This window comes from Suricata suricatta, chromosome 2 (genome assembly GCF_006229205.1).
Source record: "Suricata suricatta isolate VVHF042 chromosome 2, meerkat_22Aug2017_6uvM2_HiC, whole genome shotgun sequence".
Classification (NCBI taxonomy): Eukaryota; Metazoa; Chordata; class Mammalia; order Carnivora; family Herpestidae; genus Suricata; species Suricata suricatta.
The window spans coordinates 49,782,615-49,800,648 of NC_043701.1; the positions used below are offsets into that span (position 1 = coordinate 49,782,615).

Consider the following 18,034-nt stretch of genomic DNA (forward strand, 5'->3'; position numbering starts at 1 on the left):
CAGCCCACGGCGTAGGGGCTGCCACGGCTGTGCCCACTTTGCAGGTAAGGAAACTGAGGGTGTGATGGTAACTCGGTTGCCTGTCCCTGAAGCTTTGGTTCTGCGGTGCCTGGGTTGGCTGTTATCCAACAGCACTTGCCACCAAGAGGAGGGAATGACAGTCCCCGTCGCGTGTGACAAATGCCTCCCTCTCGCTGAATTCACCACCTTATTTGACTTTAAGAGGTTCCTGGGGCTCAAAGGGGGATTCATATAGTATGTGAACAGAGAACAAGCTCGCCACGGTCTGTGCGCGGGTTGCTCCTTCCACACCTGGGCACCCAGCTCAGTGCTCAGTGCTAGATGCTTGGTGCTCTCAAGTAGGTGCTGGAAGGTGGGAGTGGGGGGACTCTGAACAGAAGCCTTGCTGGGGAGTGTTGTTGGGAAAGAAGTCTCATTGGACTGTGAGGCTTCAGGTCCCTTAATAAATGTGGTGCCACTAGAGGGCGCCAAAGACTTTGTGCTGACAGGTCTGTTCCTCTCCCCACTGGGTCCCCAAAGAGCTCCACCTGCCTGGGGCCAGTCCCGGTCCCTTCCTGTAAGCCAGAATGGGAGCCCTCTCAGGGCGAGGCATGGAGTGTTTTTTGTTGTTTTGTTGTTGTTTTTGTCATATTCAGCATTTATTTCCTTATTTATTTACCTTATTTGTTACTATTCTCAAGTGAGTTAACAGTGTAGTCTTGGCATCATGAGTAGAACCCAGTGACTCATCACTTACACATAACACCCAGTGCTCATGCCAACAGGGGCCCTCCTTGATGCCCATCACCCAGTTTCCCCAGCCCCATCAACCTTCAGTTTGGGACTCATTCCTGGGCTCAATATTCACCCATCAATCAGTGTGATACATCACACGACTAGAAGAAAGGATAAGAACCATAGGATACTGGCAATAGATACAGAAAAAGCATTTGACGAAATACAGCGTCCTGTCTTAATAAAAACCCTCAAGGAAGTGGGGATGGAAGGAACATGCCCTAACATCATAAAAACCACGTATGAAAGACCCACAGCTAATACCCTCAATGGGGAAAAGCTAAGAGCTTTCCTCCTGAGGTCAGGAACACGACAGGGATGTCCACTCTCACCACTGTTATTCAACATAGTGCTGGAAGTCCTAGCCTCAGCAATCAGACAACAAAATGAAATAAAAGCATCCAAACTGGCAAAGAGGAAGTCACGCTTTCACTCTTCGCAGACGACCTGATACTCTACATAGAAAATCCAAATGACTACCCAGAAGCTACTAGAACTGACACATGAATTCAGCAAAGTCACAGGATGTAAAATAAACCTACAGAAATCAGTTGTATTTCTATACACCAATAATGAAGCAACAGAAAGAGGTATCAGGGAATCGATCCCATCCGCAATTGCATCAAAAAACCATAAAATACCCAGGAAATGCCTAACCAAAGATATAAAAGACCTGCACTCTGAAAACTATAGAAAGCTTATGAAAGACACTGAAGAAGACACAAAGAAACAGAAAACCATTCCATGCTCATGGACTGGAAGAACAAATATCATTAAAATGTCGATACTACCCAAGCCAATCTACATATCCAATGCAATCCCTATCAAAATAGCACCAACATTCTCCACAGAGCTAGAAAATAATCCTAAAGTGTGTATGGAACCAGCAAAGTCCCTGAATAGCCAAAGTAATGTTGAAAAAGAAAACCAAAGCCAGAGGCATCACAATCCCGGAGGTTAGCCTGTATTACAAAGCTGTAATCGTCAAAACAGTATTGGTGCTGATACAAAAACAGACACTTAGGTCAATGGAATTGAAGAGAGAACCCAGAAATGGACCCACAAATATATGAGGCATGGAGTGTTTTTACAGGAAGCAGCTTAATCACACCCAGGGGCCCCTGAGCCTTGAGTTATAGCGACATAAACCACTCGATTTTTGTCAAAGAAGTTGAATCCTTATTGTATTTGCAAGCCTGTTCTCGCATGGGAAGGGGCCTCTTGCACCCATAAACTCACACACAACACTCGTTTCCTAGTTCCTTCCTTACCCCACACATCCTCCTGGTGGATGCCAGCACCTGCGGGCCCTCATGGCAGCCTTGTCCTGTAGACGGATACCAGTGTGTGGCATTCCCCAGGCTGCGTGCCCTGCAGAGAGGCAGAGCCTGCACTCACTGTACGCTGCCCACAGCTACACAACAGATGAAATTGTGGCACCAGGACTTAAATCATCACTGTCACCAGACAGACACCACAGGCATCCCTGCCTCCAGGAAGCCCAAGGTCCTCTGTCCAGCAAGACGGCCCCATGGCTGAAGAAGGGTATCAGCCTGGGAGGGACCAGCTGGGAATCGGCAGCCCCCTGAAGCCAGTTAAGTGCGTGGGGTGGGGGGAGTCCCAGCACATACTCTGGCCTCCGTTTCTTCAATTGTTAAAAAAAAAAATGGCAGGATGATGGGGCTTGAGGTAGACCAGTCGTTCTCACATTGTAGAGCCCATCACAGCTGCCTGGTTCACTTACAACAGAGGTTGCTGGGACCCACCCGAGAGTACAAGCCAGGCATGTTCTGCTGGTTGGGGACGCACCGAGAAGCCCTGGGCCAGAGGCCACACATTCCCAGAAGCTTCAAGATTTTCCCGTGCTGGCCGTGTTTGGAGGAAAACGTACTGTGTTCTTGTGGCCGTGCTGCCATTGTTGATCAGACCTGCTGCAGGCAAGATGCGGTGCGTTCCCTTTGCAGTCCCCTGGGCCTGATGGCCTGTAGTCTTCCATGAAGACATGGAAGCATCCAGAAGGTCCGTGATCATGCACTGGCCATCTTATAAATAGCCAACCCTCAGCAGCCCAAACCTCTATCATTAAGCCATCTCCCTTCATTTCTAAAGACTAAGGCATCCCTAACATTCCCCAGATAAGTAATGAAAGCATAGTCACCTTGCGGATGTAAGCCTGCAGTCCCTTGATGCCATACATCCTAAAAACAAACCACATCTTCAAAGAGCGAAACCTTCGGCCCAGCGGCAACTGCCAGTGCTGAAACAGAACAGAAAACGCCACGTCAGTGAGGAAAGGACTGAGAGCTGGTGTTCTCTAGTGCATGAGGCGCCTGTTTCTCTGGGAGACAGCTGATTCCCTAGGCCCCGTCTGGCCGTCATGCCCCACTGTGGATGTGGGGTGAGCAGAGTCCATGACTAGAGACTTTCTTCGCAGAGCCCCGCGATAGAGGAGGATGGACTGGGCTGTTTACTGGGAAGGCACTGTGTGCATAGAGTGAATGTTTGTGGATTGTGCACGGGAGGGACTCACCAGTCAGCGGGGGCATGAGAGGGGGCTCCTGCTGGTTCCTCCACCTGCGGGCAGGCAGAGGCTGAAACCACACCTGCTAAGCATGTTCCCTGTGCTTTTCCGGCACCCTTTTCTAGAACAACAGGGATTCTCTTCCTGCTCCACCTGCTGCCACAGAATGACATGCAAAATGGTTGCTAAAAAATACAACCCCAACATGCCGGTTCTCCAATAGGCTTTCCCTAGTTTTTCCTAAATCTGTTAGCCGGCTGGCTCTGCACCAGCTGTGGAGCCCTCCAATTTGCAATGGCTGCAAAGATACTAAAGCCAGCAAGAAAAGACCCAGAAGGTGGGGGCCTGGGTGGCTTTGTGGGTTAAACCTCCGACTTTGGCTCAGGTCGTGATTGCACGGTTCATGAGTTTGAGCCCCACGTCGGGCTCTGTACTGACAGCTTAGAGCCCGGAGCCTGCTTTGGATTCTGTGTCTCCCTCTCTCTCTGCCCCTCTCCTGCTCATGCTCTGTCTCTCTGTCCCTCTCTCAAAAATAAAGATTTAAAAAAATTAAAAAAAAATAAAGAACCCAAAGGGGAGGGAGGGCAAGGGGGTGTCTGGGATGATAAAACAGGGGCCCTTCATTGTGACTTTTCAAATAGGTGCTATCACCTACAGAGAAGATGCGGAGGGTACTTCAGCCTCCCTCTCTGTTCCCTGGACCTTCCCTGCAGGGCAGGACTCCTAGAGGGCTGCAGGAGGGGGAAGAGAGCACAGCCTGGACCCTCCCCCAGGATGGCTACGATGGGCACCGTGGGGCCCCGCTCCCTCCATAGCGCAGTGGGCAGGCGGGTTTGAGCCTTCATGCTGGGCGCACCACAGCTACACCGCCTCTGAATTGCAATTGTGTCACCAGGGGGCTCCCAGCAACAGCTTCATGGAAGCCTCTCAAGTTGCAAAGAGAAGCAGGGGACCTGGTATTTACGCGCTGTGGCATCCAGGACAGTGTCACTCTGCCTACGCCAGGCGCTGTGCTCAGCGGGTTCACACAGTATCTCACTAGGTCATCCTAGCGCTGTGAAGCCAGGGCTAATATCTACATCTTATCGGAGAATAGCAGGTGTGGAGACGCTAGGGGGCCCCATGCAACGCCCCAGAGCCCAAGCCACACCCACTGATCAGATCCATCCTACTTGGCAACGCATCTGCAAGTTGTTGGGGGAAAACCAAACTGACTTGCCATTCTGGAAAGTCAAAAAGATCACCACCCCCACTAACTAACTAGTGAGCAGTAAATCAGTGCTTTCCAGCCATTGTTCGCCACAGATGCTGCCTTCCAAAATCACTCCTTACAATGTCAGCGAAGGTCCTGGAAATGAAAACGGAACTGGAGTCTAACACTCGGAGGAATAGCTTCATTCATTAATTAGTAACAGCTTAGTTCATCTTAACACTGGGAGGAAGAGCTTAGGACTAAACTTAATTTCTATGGTCCTAGAATAGCAGTGCTCCCAGTTTAATGGAGGGCTTATTCAAACGTGGCCCTAAAATGCTGTCACCACCTGTCCAGAGCCTGGGGCAGGACTGGGATGGATGCCCCCTGGAGCAGAAAGCTCCTTTGCACCCCGCCTGTGAGTTCAGAGGCGACCGGAGTCTGTCTTGTTTCCCATTTTATCCCCAGCTCCTCACCAGGCTCCAAGGGGCCATCCCATAAGGTTTTATGAAATGTTGTTGACCACTGTATTTAAATAGTCAGGAGGAAGGTCCATTCCATCCCCTACAAGGGCCCCCTAAAATGATTCTGTGTGTAGAAGTCATCAAGGCTTCCTAGACACCAAAGGAGCTATTTCTGGGTACCTTTCCCACTATCAGTGAAATATTTAAAACCTTATCCCCAGTATGTCCTATAGATTGTCCCCCTCCTGATAAGCCACTGAAACGAACTAGAAGATGTATTTTCCTCACTCACATAGCATGGGGGTTGTAAGGCTCAGTGAGTGAGCTTTTAATCTAGGCTCTTGGTTTTCTTAATTAGGTTCAGCAAATTCTTTGACCTCAAACCTCTGTGTCCACATCTGTGAAATGGGTATAATGATGGCCCACTTTGCTTAAGACCAGGTAAATTGTAGGTAAATGCGACTACCTTTCCCTCTTCGGTCATTCACAAGAAGGCATGATGTAAAACCCCCTTCACCAAGGTGTTCCCAACCCCTCCTTCTGGTGCAGTGTGCCCCAATGCCCGCATCCCTTGAGGGCTGACTGTCCTGCCGGGACTGCCCATGCTCTTCACCCTACACTTCCTGGACTGGCCTGCTATGGGGCCTAGAGTCCTGGAGGTCTTCCCCACAGCCTGGGGGCCGTGAGCACCTCAGGTTGAAGTTTCCAACGTCTTTAAACAAAACGATGATGATGTCTGTGATATTCTTTTTTTTCCATCTGCTGAGTCCAGCACTCCCTCATCAAGAACAGCCTGGGACCCCAGGGCATTTGGCCAGAATTCACTCTAGGAAGAAACCATAAAAAAGCTCCAGAAGTACCCATACGTGCACCAAAAAGGAAAGATATCCCTACACTCTAACTAAGATAGCAGTAAAACGGCCAGACAATACAGCGAGAGGCCCTCCAGGGCTGTGGCACAGAGAGGTGAGAGACGGGTGACACTGTACCTGTGAGGAGTGGATGGAAGGAACAACACTGCTAGGGTGAGACTGGTGCCCCAGGCCCTTTGCACAGCCAGGGCCCAGAAACAGGCTCCTCTGCTGAGACTCTCACTGACCTGTATACTCTTTCCTGCCAGGAATGCCCTGCGTTTGCCCCCACGTGACCTCTCCTACTTTGTGGCGATGATGTTCAGTTTTTAGAGGACTCTCTGCTCCTAGGTAATTTTCTTGTCTTTCTCATTTGCTCCCCTGTGAACTTCATCTGCTTATTCACCTGCGGAGAATACACTGTGTGCCTCCCCGCCGGCTGTTTCTGGAGGTGCAGCAGGACAGTAAAGCACTATCATCCAAGACGATCTCACAAGCCAGGGGGACGGCAATCAGGGCCGGCTGTCACATGCCACATGCCCGCCTGGACACAGGCCCTTCCCAAACAGCAGGTGGACCAACCCGAAGCGTTCTCATAAAGTGTTAGAAATGGCAGAAGGAGGATCCAAGCGGAACGAGCAGAGCACTCGCTGAGGAGCTGAAAGGCACCCCCCCCCCCCAAGCCCCAGGCCAGCACAGCCAGCAGCGAGGAGCAGCCTGTTTCAGATCTGTCTCAGCCTGGTGGCTCACAGCAGTGTGCCGAATGAGTACACTGCTGTGTGTGGCCATCTATGCCCCTGTCTCCCTCGGGAGCCTAAGGGTCCGAGAGGGAGGCAGGGGGCTTTGCTCATCTCTGAGAAGCTGCCAGAGACACGCATAGCTCTGGGGCTGAGAAAGGGGCCATCAGAACCCTGCTGTGGTCTCTGACTCTGATCTCCCACTGCCCTAAGGGGAGAGTGTGCGCAGCAGCCCCACAGAATGGATGGGCCATGTGATCTAAGGATGACACCTGTCCCTACAGAGGTGTCTGGGTGCAAAGATTCCTGCCTCCTTCCCAGGGGCACAGGCAAGGTCGCGTCCTCTTGATCCGAGACCCAGAGTTGGTGGGCTCAGCACAGCTGTCTGCTCCATGACTTAGGACCCAGATAGAAGGTGTCCTCTGGTGTGACTCTGAGCCTGAGCAAAATGGGGTGGGGGAGCAGCAAGAGCTACAGCCCATGGCAGGACCCAGCTCTGGGTTCACACTTTTGATTACCTGAGACCCGGACTTAGCAAGTCAAATCTCTCACTTACCCGATAGTCGGTGATAAGCCCTGGAAAAGAGGAAGAAATAGGAAAAAGAAGCCATCAGACACATTGGTTGATTATGGGCCTATTCCTTCTCTAGAGGTAAATTTCTTGTGTCCCGTCTGTCTCCTCCTGCACCAGATGTGAGACCGTGGAGGGCAGGAGGCTGGGTGTTTGGGGGAACACTTCCTATGGTACCAGATCCAAGGGGTTTTCCAGGACAGCCCCTTCCTGGGACAAATGGAAATGCTGGATTATAAGGGGATTCCTATTCACTTCACTTTCTCTAGTTACGGAAGCACAAAATCCGAGCTTTCTTCTGGTGCCCAGTAGTAAGTCATCATTCAGAGCTTATAAGGTCTTCCTCGTGCACTCATTCATGCATGGGAAGGTGAATTTGTGATACAGAGTGAGTGGGATATAAGACAAGAATCTAACTTTTGGGGCGTCTGGGTGGCTCACTTGGTTAAGCATCTGACTCTTGATCATAGCTCAGGTCTTGGTCTCCTGGTTTGTGAGATCGAGCCCTGCATCAGGCTCTGCGCTGACAGTGCAAGCTGCTTGGGATTCTTTCTCTCTCTCTCTCTCAAAATAAATAAAATAAACTAAAAAAAAAAAAGAATCAAATTTTGATGGGTGTTTATGTCTGTATTCTTGGATCTTAGTCTGGAGTCTGGCGTGGAGCAGATACTGAGTGAGAATGTGTTACATCAATGTCATTATCCTGGATTCAAATGGCTTCATAGTGGTTACAAAAAATGGATGGCTCAGTCAGTTAAGCATCCAACTTCGGCTCAGGTCATGATCTTGCAGTCCGTGAGTTCAAGCCCTGCATTGGGCCCTTTGCTGACAGCTCAGAGCCTGGAGTCTGCTTCAGATTCTGTGTCTCCCTCTCTCTCTCTGCCCCTCCCTTGCTTGCACTATCTATCTCAAAGATAAATACACCTTAAAAAGATTAATACAAAAAAAAATAAAACAAATGTCTGGTTTGTGTTCAGTCTCCTCTTGTGCCTAAAGCAGTAAAGCCAAGGACCGTCTGGAGGACAGAACAGGGGACCAGGAATCTCACACACAGGGTTTGCTACTTGGGGGAATTGTGAAAATGCGGTACAGCCTGTGTTTCCGCATCTGACCCTCTAACATAGTCCAGAAAAGGCACAGCTGTGGTTCATCGGTGTCCTCTCCACCGCTAGTTCCCAAGAGGGAGCAATGGTGGCCTGGCCACCGCCCCTGGGCAGCTGGGACAAGCCGTCCACCTAATGCAATGCATGCCTACGCTCACAGATGTCTCTTCCCCTGCTGTTTAGATGGGTCTACACTACACTTGCAAGGATATCTAAAGTTGCCGATTATTACTGATTCTTTGTTACCCGAAGACACCATGAGTTTTGTTAATTAGGGTCATAAGATGATAGAGATGGGAGAATGTTCAGGGCCACTGTGCTCAAGCTCCTGATCTTAGGAGGGGCCCTGAGACGGAAGCCCAAAGTCACACAGCCTGGGTCAACTCCCAGCCACCACTCTCTGCACCACATGAAATGGCGTTGTCAGACATTAGCAGCAGGGTCACCAGAAGTGACCCAACAGGGATGCATAGACACCAGCAGACGCAAAATGACAGCACGCAAAATATACGTAGCAAGTAAGGAGCACTCAGTAAGAGTCTGTTAAAAACCCAGACGACACCAGAGGATGTCGTGTGTGAAGATGAATGACTGTCCCTTTTAGTTTATATCACTGTGCTGTCCCCTTAGCCTCTAGCCATGTGTGGCCACTTAAATCTCACTAAGATGAAATACAATTAAAAACTGAGCTCTTTGGGGCACCTGGGTGGCTCCGTCAGTGGAACGTCCGACTTCAGCTCAGGGCAAGATCTCGAGGTTCATGAGTTCAAGTCCCACATAGGGTTCTGTGCTGTCAGCCTGTCAGCACAGAGCCTGCTTGGGATCTTCTGTCTCCCTGTTTCTGCCTCTTCTGCTTGCACTCTTCCCAAAATAAATAAATATTTAGAAAACAAACAATGAGTTTCTCTTAAACTTTTAAAATATTTATTTATTTTTGAGAGAGACAGAAGGTGAGCAGGGGAGGGGCAGAGAGAGAGAGGGAGACACAGAGGCTGAAGAAGGCTCCAGGCTCTGAGCTGTCAGCACAGAGCCTGACGCGGGACTCGAACCCACAAACCACAAGATCAAGACCTGAGCTGAAATCAGACGCTCAACCGAGGGAGCCACCCAGGTGCCCCAAACAAATAATAAGTTTTATGTGCCTGGTCAGTCTTCACAACTATAGAAGATACATACACATGGGGAGAGCAGCTTCGAAATTTGCAAATGGCACACAGAAAAACAGCAACACGTGAGACTGGCAAGAAGTAGCACCCTGTGACAATAGCAGCTATTCGGGGAGCACGGTCACAGGGACTTCCTGCGCCTCCCTTACTCTTCTAGTTCCCAAATGTACAAGTTTTTTTTTAAAAAACACTTATTTATTACTGAGAGACAGAGACTGCATGAGCAGGGGAGGGGCAGAGAGAGGGAGACACAGAATCTGAAGCAGGCTCCAGGCTCTGAGCTGTCAGCACAGAGCCTGACCTGAGGCTCAAACTCACAAACCATGAGATTATGACCTGAGCTCAAGTTGGACGCTCTACTGACTGAGCCCCCCAGGCACCCCAGCAAATGTACAGTTTCTGTAATCAAAGAGTTTATCTGAAAAGTCCGTGTAACAGGTGCGGCCACTTTTCCCTGTCGCCTACATTGTGACAGGATTGTCTGTTTTACATATATATATATATATATATATATAAAACCATCCCACTTAGTTTGGTCCTAGTTCAATGTCCACCCCTAGCTGGCAGGCGCTGATGAGACAAACTCATAAATGCGTGAATGAACCGTGGGGACGTATAGGAACGGCAATTGCTCCCGCACTGCTGTCCCACAGTCACTGCTGGCCACTGCCTCCTTGGTCCAGCTGTATCCCAGCAAAAGGATGCTTGGAGCTGAGGTTCTGGGAGGGCAGAGAGACAATGGTCACAAACCAGTGAGCGAGGTGCCTGCATCCGAGAGTCATGAATGTGCCATGACGGAGCCACGAGGGTGAAGGGACTGGAGGGCATCGGCTTAAGTGCAGAGACGTGGGAAGATCCCACTGAGGTCTTTTGTCCTGGACCCAGTGATGAGAGGAAGGCATCCTAATGACCCCCAGGGGGACTGTGGGCCGCTGTAGTCCTGTGAGCAGAGTGGCGCGGAGGGACCACAGGGCTGTCGTGAGTGGTTTTTTCAACCATTAAATAAAGAGGAGATTGCCTTATTGAATAGAAAGAGCCGTAAAACGCTCTAAAGCTCTAAAGAAGGTTTCATTTCAAGGAGCAGAGGGCTTGGCGACATGAGAGCTGAACCCACATGGATAAATAAGCCGTTACATCCACTGGTCATAAAAGCCCAAAGCTGATTTTTGCGGATCTACTTGTGAAATGCAAAATGGGACACTGTTTCTGTTTGACTTAGAGAGGGTTTTGTGGGTTGGTTTTTTTTTTTTTTGGGGGGGGGGAAAGAATCCAAATAACTCATAATTTTCATCACTAAGAGTCATAGCCAATATTTCAATAGGAAACAGCCTTTCTATAAAAGCAGAATAAAATAACGTTTTGTATGTCTAGAGCAATGAGCCTTCCTCAGATGCCCTGGGCTTAAACTCATTCCAGGCGTCAGTTCATGGTTTATGGGCAACAATTTGCTCTTTAACTGTCATGACTGCAAGATTTTCATGATCTGAACATGAAATACATATTTTTAAATACAAGCACTTGGCAGTTGGTTCATAATTTCACACTGTTTCATGCTCATTCAATTTTTTTTAAACTAGACTTTATTTTCTAGGGCAGTTTTAGGTCCTGAGCAAAACGGAGCAGGTATGTAGAAACTGTGAATATCAATGGGGTGTGTCTGCACTGCACCTGAGAACACTGACATTTAAAAGTAATAGTTCTTAGGGGCACCTGGGTGGCTCAGTTGGTTAAGCGTCCAACTTCAGCTCAAGTCATGATCTCATGGTTTGTGAGTTCAAGTCCCATGTCGCGCTTTGTGCTGACAGCTCAGAGCCTGGAGTCTGCTTTAGATTCTGTGTCTCCCTCTCTCTCTGCCCCTCCTCTGCTCATGGTCTGTCTCTCTGTCTTTCTCTCTCTCTCAAAAATAAATAAACAGTAAAAGAAATTTTAAACTGCCAACATGTAGAGGAAATTAAGAAAATTCACAAGGAATTGTACCATCCAGCTGTAAGTCCTATTTACATTTGGAAATTTTTCATCCCATGCATTAAAAAAACAAACAATTTTTGTATTGCTGACATCATTTTTCTCAGTATCTGATTCTAAGTTCTTTGATAAGAACCTCAGAGAGGGGCATCTGGGTGGCTCAGCTGGTTGAGCGTCTGACTCTTGATTTCAGCTCAGATCGTGATCCCAGGATCATGGGATAGAGCCTCACATTGGGCTCTGCTCTTAGCATGGAGCATGCTTGGGATTCCCCCTCTCTCTCTCAAATGGAAACAAAGGAGCTAATTTGAGTTTTCTAGGAATTGTGTTGCCTGACTGGTATTTCAGGAGGCACTGGAGAAATTCCTCCAGCACCTCTGTGTCAGGACCCTCTCTGCTCCCCACCACGCTGAGCCCCACTGTGGCCTTGGAGCCCTGTCTCCCCCCCACACCCCAGGCTTCTCCCCCCAGACTCTGCAGGCACACAGAGGTGGTTCACATCCTGCACAGAGGGCGGCCTGCAAGCCCAAGGGATGAGAGGCACATGGTTGTGCAGATCCTGCCCGGGAGTCACCAAGGTTTCCCTTCACATTCCAAACCCCCAGAAAGCCCCCCTCGCCAGCCCCCTAGTCTCTCTTCCCCCTGTGGTATGAATATAAGCGGATGCACATTCTGAGAGACAGAGGGCAATCATTCTTTTTAAGGATTCTACCCTGGAGGTGTCCACACCAGCATTGAAACCTATGTCCCTCCCCCTCCCCTCCCCCACCCCCCGCTCCTGCACTGAGCAGTTCTGGAGTGGGGGCTTCACTGAGGCAGCCCAAGGTCCCCTCCCCATCCCCTGGACTGGTCTCTGTGGACTGGAACCTTCCTCTCCGGCTCCTGGAAGAAAGGGTGCTCTGATGACAACGAGACCAGAACACCGAGAAAGCAGGAATCCACCCCTATCCCCAGCAAGCGTACCTGAGTCCTGATGGCTGTGCTTTAGGTATAGAGGATCCAGCTTAAAGGCTCCTATTAGGTCTGTCCTATTTTTCACCCTGGTTTGAGAGAACACAGGACAGGACTTAATGAGGAAGCCACTTGGATGAGCCCCTGAGGCCCATTTCTCCTGGTCCCTCTTCCAGCTGGGTCAGTGCAGGCACCCTCCTGGGACCCGGCTCTGCCCGTGTGTCCCTCACCTGTGTGCCCAACACCCACAGGACGCCAGCACCTGAGGGGGCAGTATAATAAAAAATAAATATTTGCTTTCCATCCCTGGTTCCTGGCACACAGCTCTTAGAACCCTTGGAATCTCTTGAAGGGTTAAGAAGGGCTTTTGTAAGTCAAGGAGAGGACCCCTCCCTTCCCCCCGGGAGGTTCAGGGCCTCCTGGGGGCTGATTGCTGGGAAAACCAAAGAGATTTGAGGATGGAACTCTGAGCCCAACCCCAGTCTCTGGGGGATCAGGAGAGAGGGAGGGGCTTGAGACGGAGTTAATTACCAATGACCAAAGATTCGATCAACCCTACCTACGTAGTGAAGGCCGGGGTTGCTGGTACATCAACGTGCCAGGTCAGAGCTGAACCCGGGGGGACAGGGAGGCTCTGTGTCCTCTACCCACACCCCATACCTTGTCCTACACATGCCTTCCATCCAGTTGCTCACTAGTTTCCTTTAGAATAAATCAGTAAACGTAAGTCAGGGCACTTCCTGAGCACTCTGAGCTATTCTAGCAAATTATCAAGTCTGAAGTAGTGGGGGGTTCATGGGAACCCCCAATTTTACAGCAAGCTGGACAGAAGTGGGGGGACTGTGGGACCTTGTGAGACCACACCCCTCTCCCTGTGGGGTCTGTGCAAACTCCAGATAGTGTCAGAACGAAGTCCCATGACGGGACGCCCAGTTGGTGTCCGAAGAGCTGGTGAACTGTGTCAGGAGGTGAACCCCAGCAGGTGAGCGTGTTTGCCCTCTGTCGGTCCAGGCCTGGCACCTGGCCACCAGCAGGCATCGCTAGTGTGTGTGGGATGAACAGGGGCTGGAAGTGAGAAGGTGTTGCCACTGTGAACGACCCTCAGACTCAGTGCACAGGATGGTCCTGGATGACTCAGGTCAAAACTCCCATCTGGTCTGGGATCTGAAGTCTGAGCTTTATGATAATCACCTCTCTGCCTCATCTGGCCGCACGGACACCATCTCAAAGCAATTTTATGGCAAACAGACCATCCTAGGGGCAAACTGGGGAAGAAATGTCAGTCTGGCAGTAGCTTAGGCTTGAAAGCAAATATCATGTGGGTGAGTCCCTGAGAGATAAAACCAGGGAGCATGAAATAGCACGTCGGGATGTGGTTGACCAATGATGAGGAAGGGCAAAGAGCCCAGATTTGTTTAGGAAAAGTAATTGAAGTGTTATTTCTTTGAAGGGTTAAAAGGCAGACTATGTCAGTAAGCAATAATAAGCTGTAGGGTGCTGGGTTCACCTTTGACCTGTGCAAGAAAACTGATTACACTTGACCTTACACATGTGTATACAGGAATTTAGGTGCTTCCTGGGCTGTGTGCAAGGGAGCCCTTGAGGAGGTTTCTCTGGTCTCTCTGTACTGGGGAACGCTCCATGCTTAGCCTTAAAGAGGGACAGCCAGAGAGAAGGCAGTAGAAATGCTTCTGGCTCTCAGTAGAACTCTGTCTCTTGTAAATGAAGATCCCATTCTCCTTCCCGCTGAGGTCAGCAGTGACCCTGGAGCCTGTGTCTTTTTTATCAAAACATTTGTGCAGTGTTAAAGCCATGCAAAAAGGTGTAAATAATCATATATCCAGCTCACGGCTTGTGACACAAAACCTGTGCACTGTTAAATCTATGGGTCCATCCCCTTGCTGTCCCTGGAAGAGGCTACACCGCCTCATGTGTGTCCACCACACCCGAAGACTTCTATAGGATTTCTGTACAAATGCCTTTATCACCTCTGGTATTGTTTGGCATGTTTCTAAATGTAACACAAACATAAGTTGCTCAAAGATAAACCATATCATGGAGCTCCTAGGTGGCTCCGTCGGTTAAGTGTCTGACTCTTGATTTCAGCTCAGGTCACAATCTCATGGGTTCATGAGTTCGAATCCTGCATCAGGGTCCATGCTGAGCGTACAGATCCTGCTTGGGATTCTCTCTCTCCCCATCTCTCTCCCCTCCCCTGCTCACACTGTCTCTCTCAAAAATAACTAAATAAATCCCCCTTCTATAGGAGAGAAGAGAGAAAGGGAGAGAGACAGAATCTCAAGCAAGCTTCACACTGTCAGTGTCAAGCTGGACATGGGGCTCGAACTCACGAACTGTGAGATCATGACCTGAGCTGAAGTCAAGAGCCGGGTGTTTAACCGACTGAGCCACTCAGGTGCCCCTGCTGTGCTCTTTCAATACTTTAATTGAAGATTTTTAAAAATTGCAATCACATCTGACAATAATGGGAGTTATAATAATGGGAGTTCTACGGCCTCCATTCTAATCCTTACATTTCCTTCCTTACGTCTCTTACTATGCAGGCTAGGAGAACACGATGTTGAACAGAACAAGAATTACAGGAATCCTTCTTTTTCCCTGACCTTAAAGTGAGTGCTTCTAACACGTCACCATAGGAATAGGTTTACTGGGGGGCTCAGTCGGTTAAGGGTCTGACTCTTGATTTTGGCTTAGGCTGTGACCTCAGAGTCTGTGAGGTCGAGCCTCACATCAGACTCCAAGCTGAGTATGAAGCCTGCTTGGGATTCTTTCTCTCTCTCTTTCTGCCTCTCTTTCTCTCGAAATAAATAAATAAACATTAAAAAAAAGAATAGATTTTCTGAGATCTCTTTTATAGAAATCTTTCATCAGATTGAGAAAGTTCCCTTCTATTCCTTTTTTACTAAAGATTTTTGCTTCACGGGGATGTAGAATTTCGCCTGATGTTTTTTCTGCATCTAATGAAATGACTCTTCCCTCCTTAACTCTTCACAAGGCAAATGACATTTCAAAACCTTCTAATATCTGTAACCCATCCCAGAATAGCTAGAATAAACACATTTTGGTCATGATATTCTATCTTATTTTCCTTAAACATCATGAAATTTTATATGCTAATATTTGACTTCAAAATTTTCATATTTAAATTTGTGAGCGAAACAAACTTTGCTTTTCTTTCTTTCTTTGCACTTTTTTTTTTTCTCAGCCTCTCATCTGGTTTTGGAATCCAAGGTGGCCTGAGCTCACAATGATGAAAGCAGAAACATATGCTCCTTGCTGTTTTCTGTGAAGTACATTTATGATCAGATGGGTAAACACCATGACAGCTTGGTTGAGTTTGCTGATAGGAGAATTTAGATGCTTCTGTTGTGTAAAAAATTTAATTTCTGACAACAATTTCTTTAATAGCTATATCAAATTGCTATATTAAAGTAGCTATATGTAATCGTCTTTAATAGCTATAAGATTTGGGGGGTTTTTTATTTATTCCAGACTCAGTTTTGTTCATATGCTTTATGTGGTTATTGAATGTGGACATTCGTGGGCAACGCTGGGTGTCACGTTTGACAGTGTTGCAGACAGAAGGCTATTTAGGGGCGCCTGGGTGGCTCAGTCGGCAGAGCACCAACTCTTGATTTCGGCTTAGGTCATGATCCCAGGGGTGTGAGACCGAGCCCTGCACTGGGATCTGTGCTGAACATGGAGCCTGCTTGGGGTTCTTTCCCTCCCTTCCTCTCTCTCCTGATCTTGTGCTCTCTCCCTCTCCCTAAAATAAAATAAAATAAAATAAAATAAAATAAAATAAAATAAATACAAGAGAGCTTCTTGGTTTAAAAAAAAAAAAAGGAAGTTTGGGGCATCCAGGTGTCTCAGTCAGTTAAGTGTCCAGAGCTTTTGGTTCCAGCTCAGGTCATGATCTCACAGTTTGTGGGTTCAAGCCCTGCATCAGGCTCTGTGCTGACATCTCAGAGACTGGAGCCTGCCTCAGATTCTGTGTCTCCCTCTCTCTCTCTCTCTGCCCCTTTCCCCCTTTTCTCTTTCTTTCAAAAATAAATATACATTCTAAAATATTTTAAATGTTTTTTTTTTAAAGGAAGGCTGTTTAAGCAGACAGATACTTGCGAGCACGCACACACACCTACACACACCCTGGCAACACGCACACTTGGGCACATGCTGCACCCGCAGAATCGGCCGATGGAGGCGGCCATGTCACTTCCTGTTGAATGGGCTTCATGGGGCAGAAACTGTCTTTGTGTCACCCAACGTATTCCTGAGGGAGGGTTCTGTGGGATGAGGGAAGGAGGCATTGTCTTTTTCTAAACCTACAATACTGCATAAGGCTCAGGATGAGGACTCATGTTATATTTCTGGTGCCAACCAGTGGCCACGAAAAGCTTTTAAGATTTGAAAGGGCACCGAAGTGCAAAGGAATCAAAAAGACACATAGACAGCTGTGCACTAATGCTTATAAAGCAAGTTCTAGAACCAAGTCTTCCTCGAACTAGAGTGACTGATGATCTTCCCAAGAAGCTGAATTTCAGAAGAAATCTGGTGTAAGAGAAGTGTGCAAAGGCTATAAAACTATTTGTGATAAAATTTAATTTTTATTTGCCAAAAGACATCAAGCCTCTTTTCAGAGGCAGAGTAAAATGTGTCCTGGGTGAATCTGAGGCTTTCTTTGGAGAAAAATCTGATGTTAAAGAGATAGTGAGGTCTGAGCAGAGCAGCTCATATTTACGTATAAAAGACTCAAAACACCAAATGAACAATAAAAAACTCATGAATGGAATAATGAATTCATTATGAAATGTGTTCACTGTGCTTATAATGACTTGCAGGTTTTAGAAACTCCAATTATCTTATTCATTTCAATATTTAGAGAAAATAACCAATGTGTTTACTTTAAATTACAGACTAACCATTGGTAAAATTTCATTAAGCAAATGAGAGACTTTTTGGATTTTAAGGCATACAAAAGAGCCAGTGAGAGCAATCCAGGAAAAAAAAAATCATTTACATCTTACTTGTTGTATGAGCAAAAAATTTAAATACATCTATAGGGGCACCTGGGTGGCTCAGTCAGTTGGGTGTCCGAGTTCTGCTCAGGTCATGATTTCACCATTGGTGAGTTTGAGCCCCGTATCTGGCTCAGTGTTGACAGTTCAGAGCCTGGAACCTGCTTCGGATTCTGTATCTGTCTCTCTCTCTCTCTCTCTCTCTCAAAAGAAATAAACATAAAAAAAAAACCCACATCTGTAAAGAAATTCACAATTTAGGATGATTTGTTTGTTTGCTTTCGACTCTTTGGGGTCTAAAGGGATGCCTGCCCCTTCCGAAATCTGTTTTTTAGGAACATCTTAGTACCTGTATTCTTTTGTGTTGATACCTCACTTTACTGCAGTAATGTCCTAGAATAGCAAAACATATATATTTGATGTTCAGGACAGTCTGCAGAAGGCTCTGAGCAGGTTCTCAGCCTTCGTCACCTGCCGACTGGCTGTCACCACGTTGCTCAAGAACGTGCAGGATCACCTACCTCAGAGTGGGCAGGAAGTGCACTCAGGTGGGCAAACAGGGGAGGGATGCTTCAGTCCACCACTTCCTCTTTGGCCTTGGGTTGTCCCTGCCTGGGCTAAATGCCAGGACCATTTTCAGTCATCAGAGAGAAAGTGGGATCACCATGAACAGACCCGG

At 48.0% G+C, this 18,034-nt stretch overlaps 1 protein-coding gene across 4 annotated transcripts in view; it reads right to left on the reverse strand.

The window, feature by feature from the left end:
* DDC (dopa decarboxylase) overlaps positions 1-18,034 on the reverse strand; it is a 93,189-nt gene that overhangs the window by 6,670 nt on the left and 68,485 nt on the right. For all 4 annotated transcript variants that reach the window (XM_029956293.1, XM_029956313.1, XM_029956286.1 and 1 more), the window contains 3 exons: positions 12,329-12,405; positions 7,117-7,136; positions 2,954-3,052 (listed from right to left, as the gene is read on the reverse strand). In XM_029956293.1, coding sequence (XP_029812153.1) covers positions 2,954-3,052; positions 7,117-7,136; positions 12,329-12,405 — 196 coding nt within the window. The remainder of the gene's footprint in view (positions 1-2,953; positions 3,053-7,116; positions 7,137-12,328; positions 12,406-18,034) is intronic.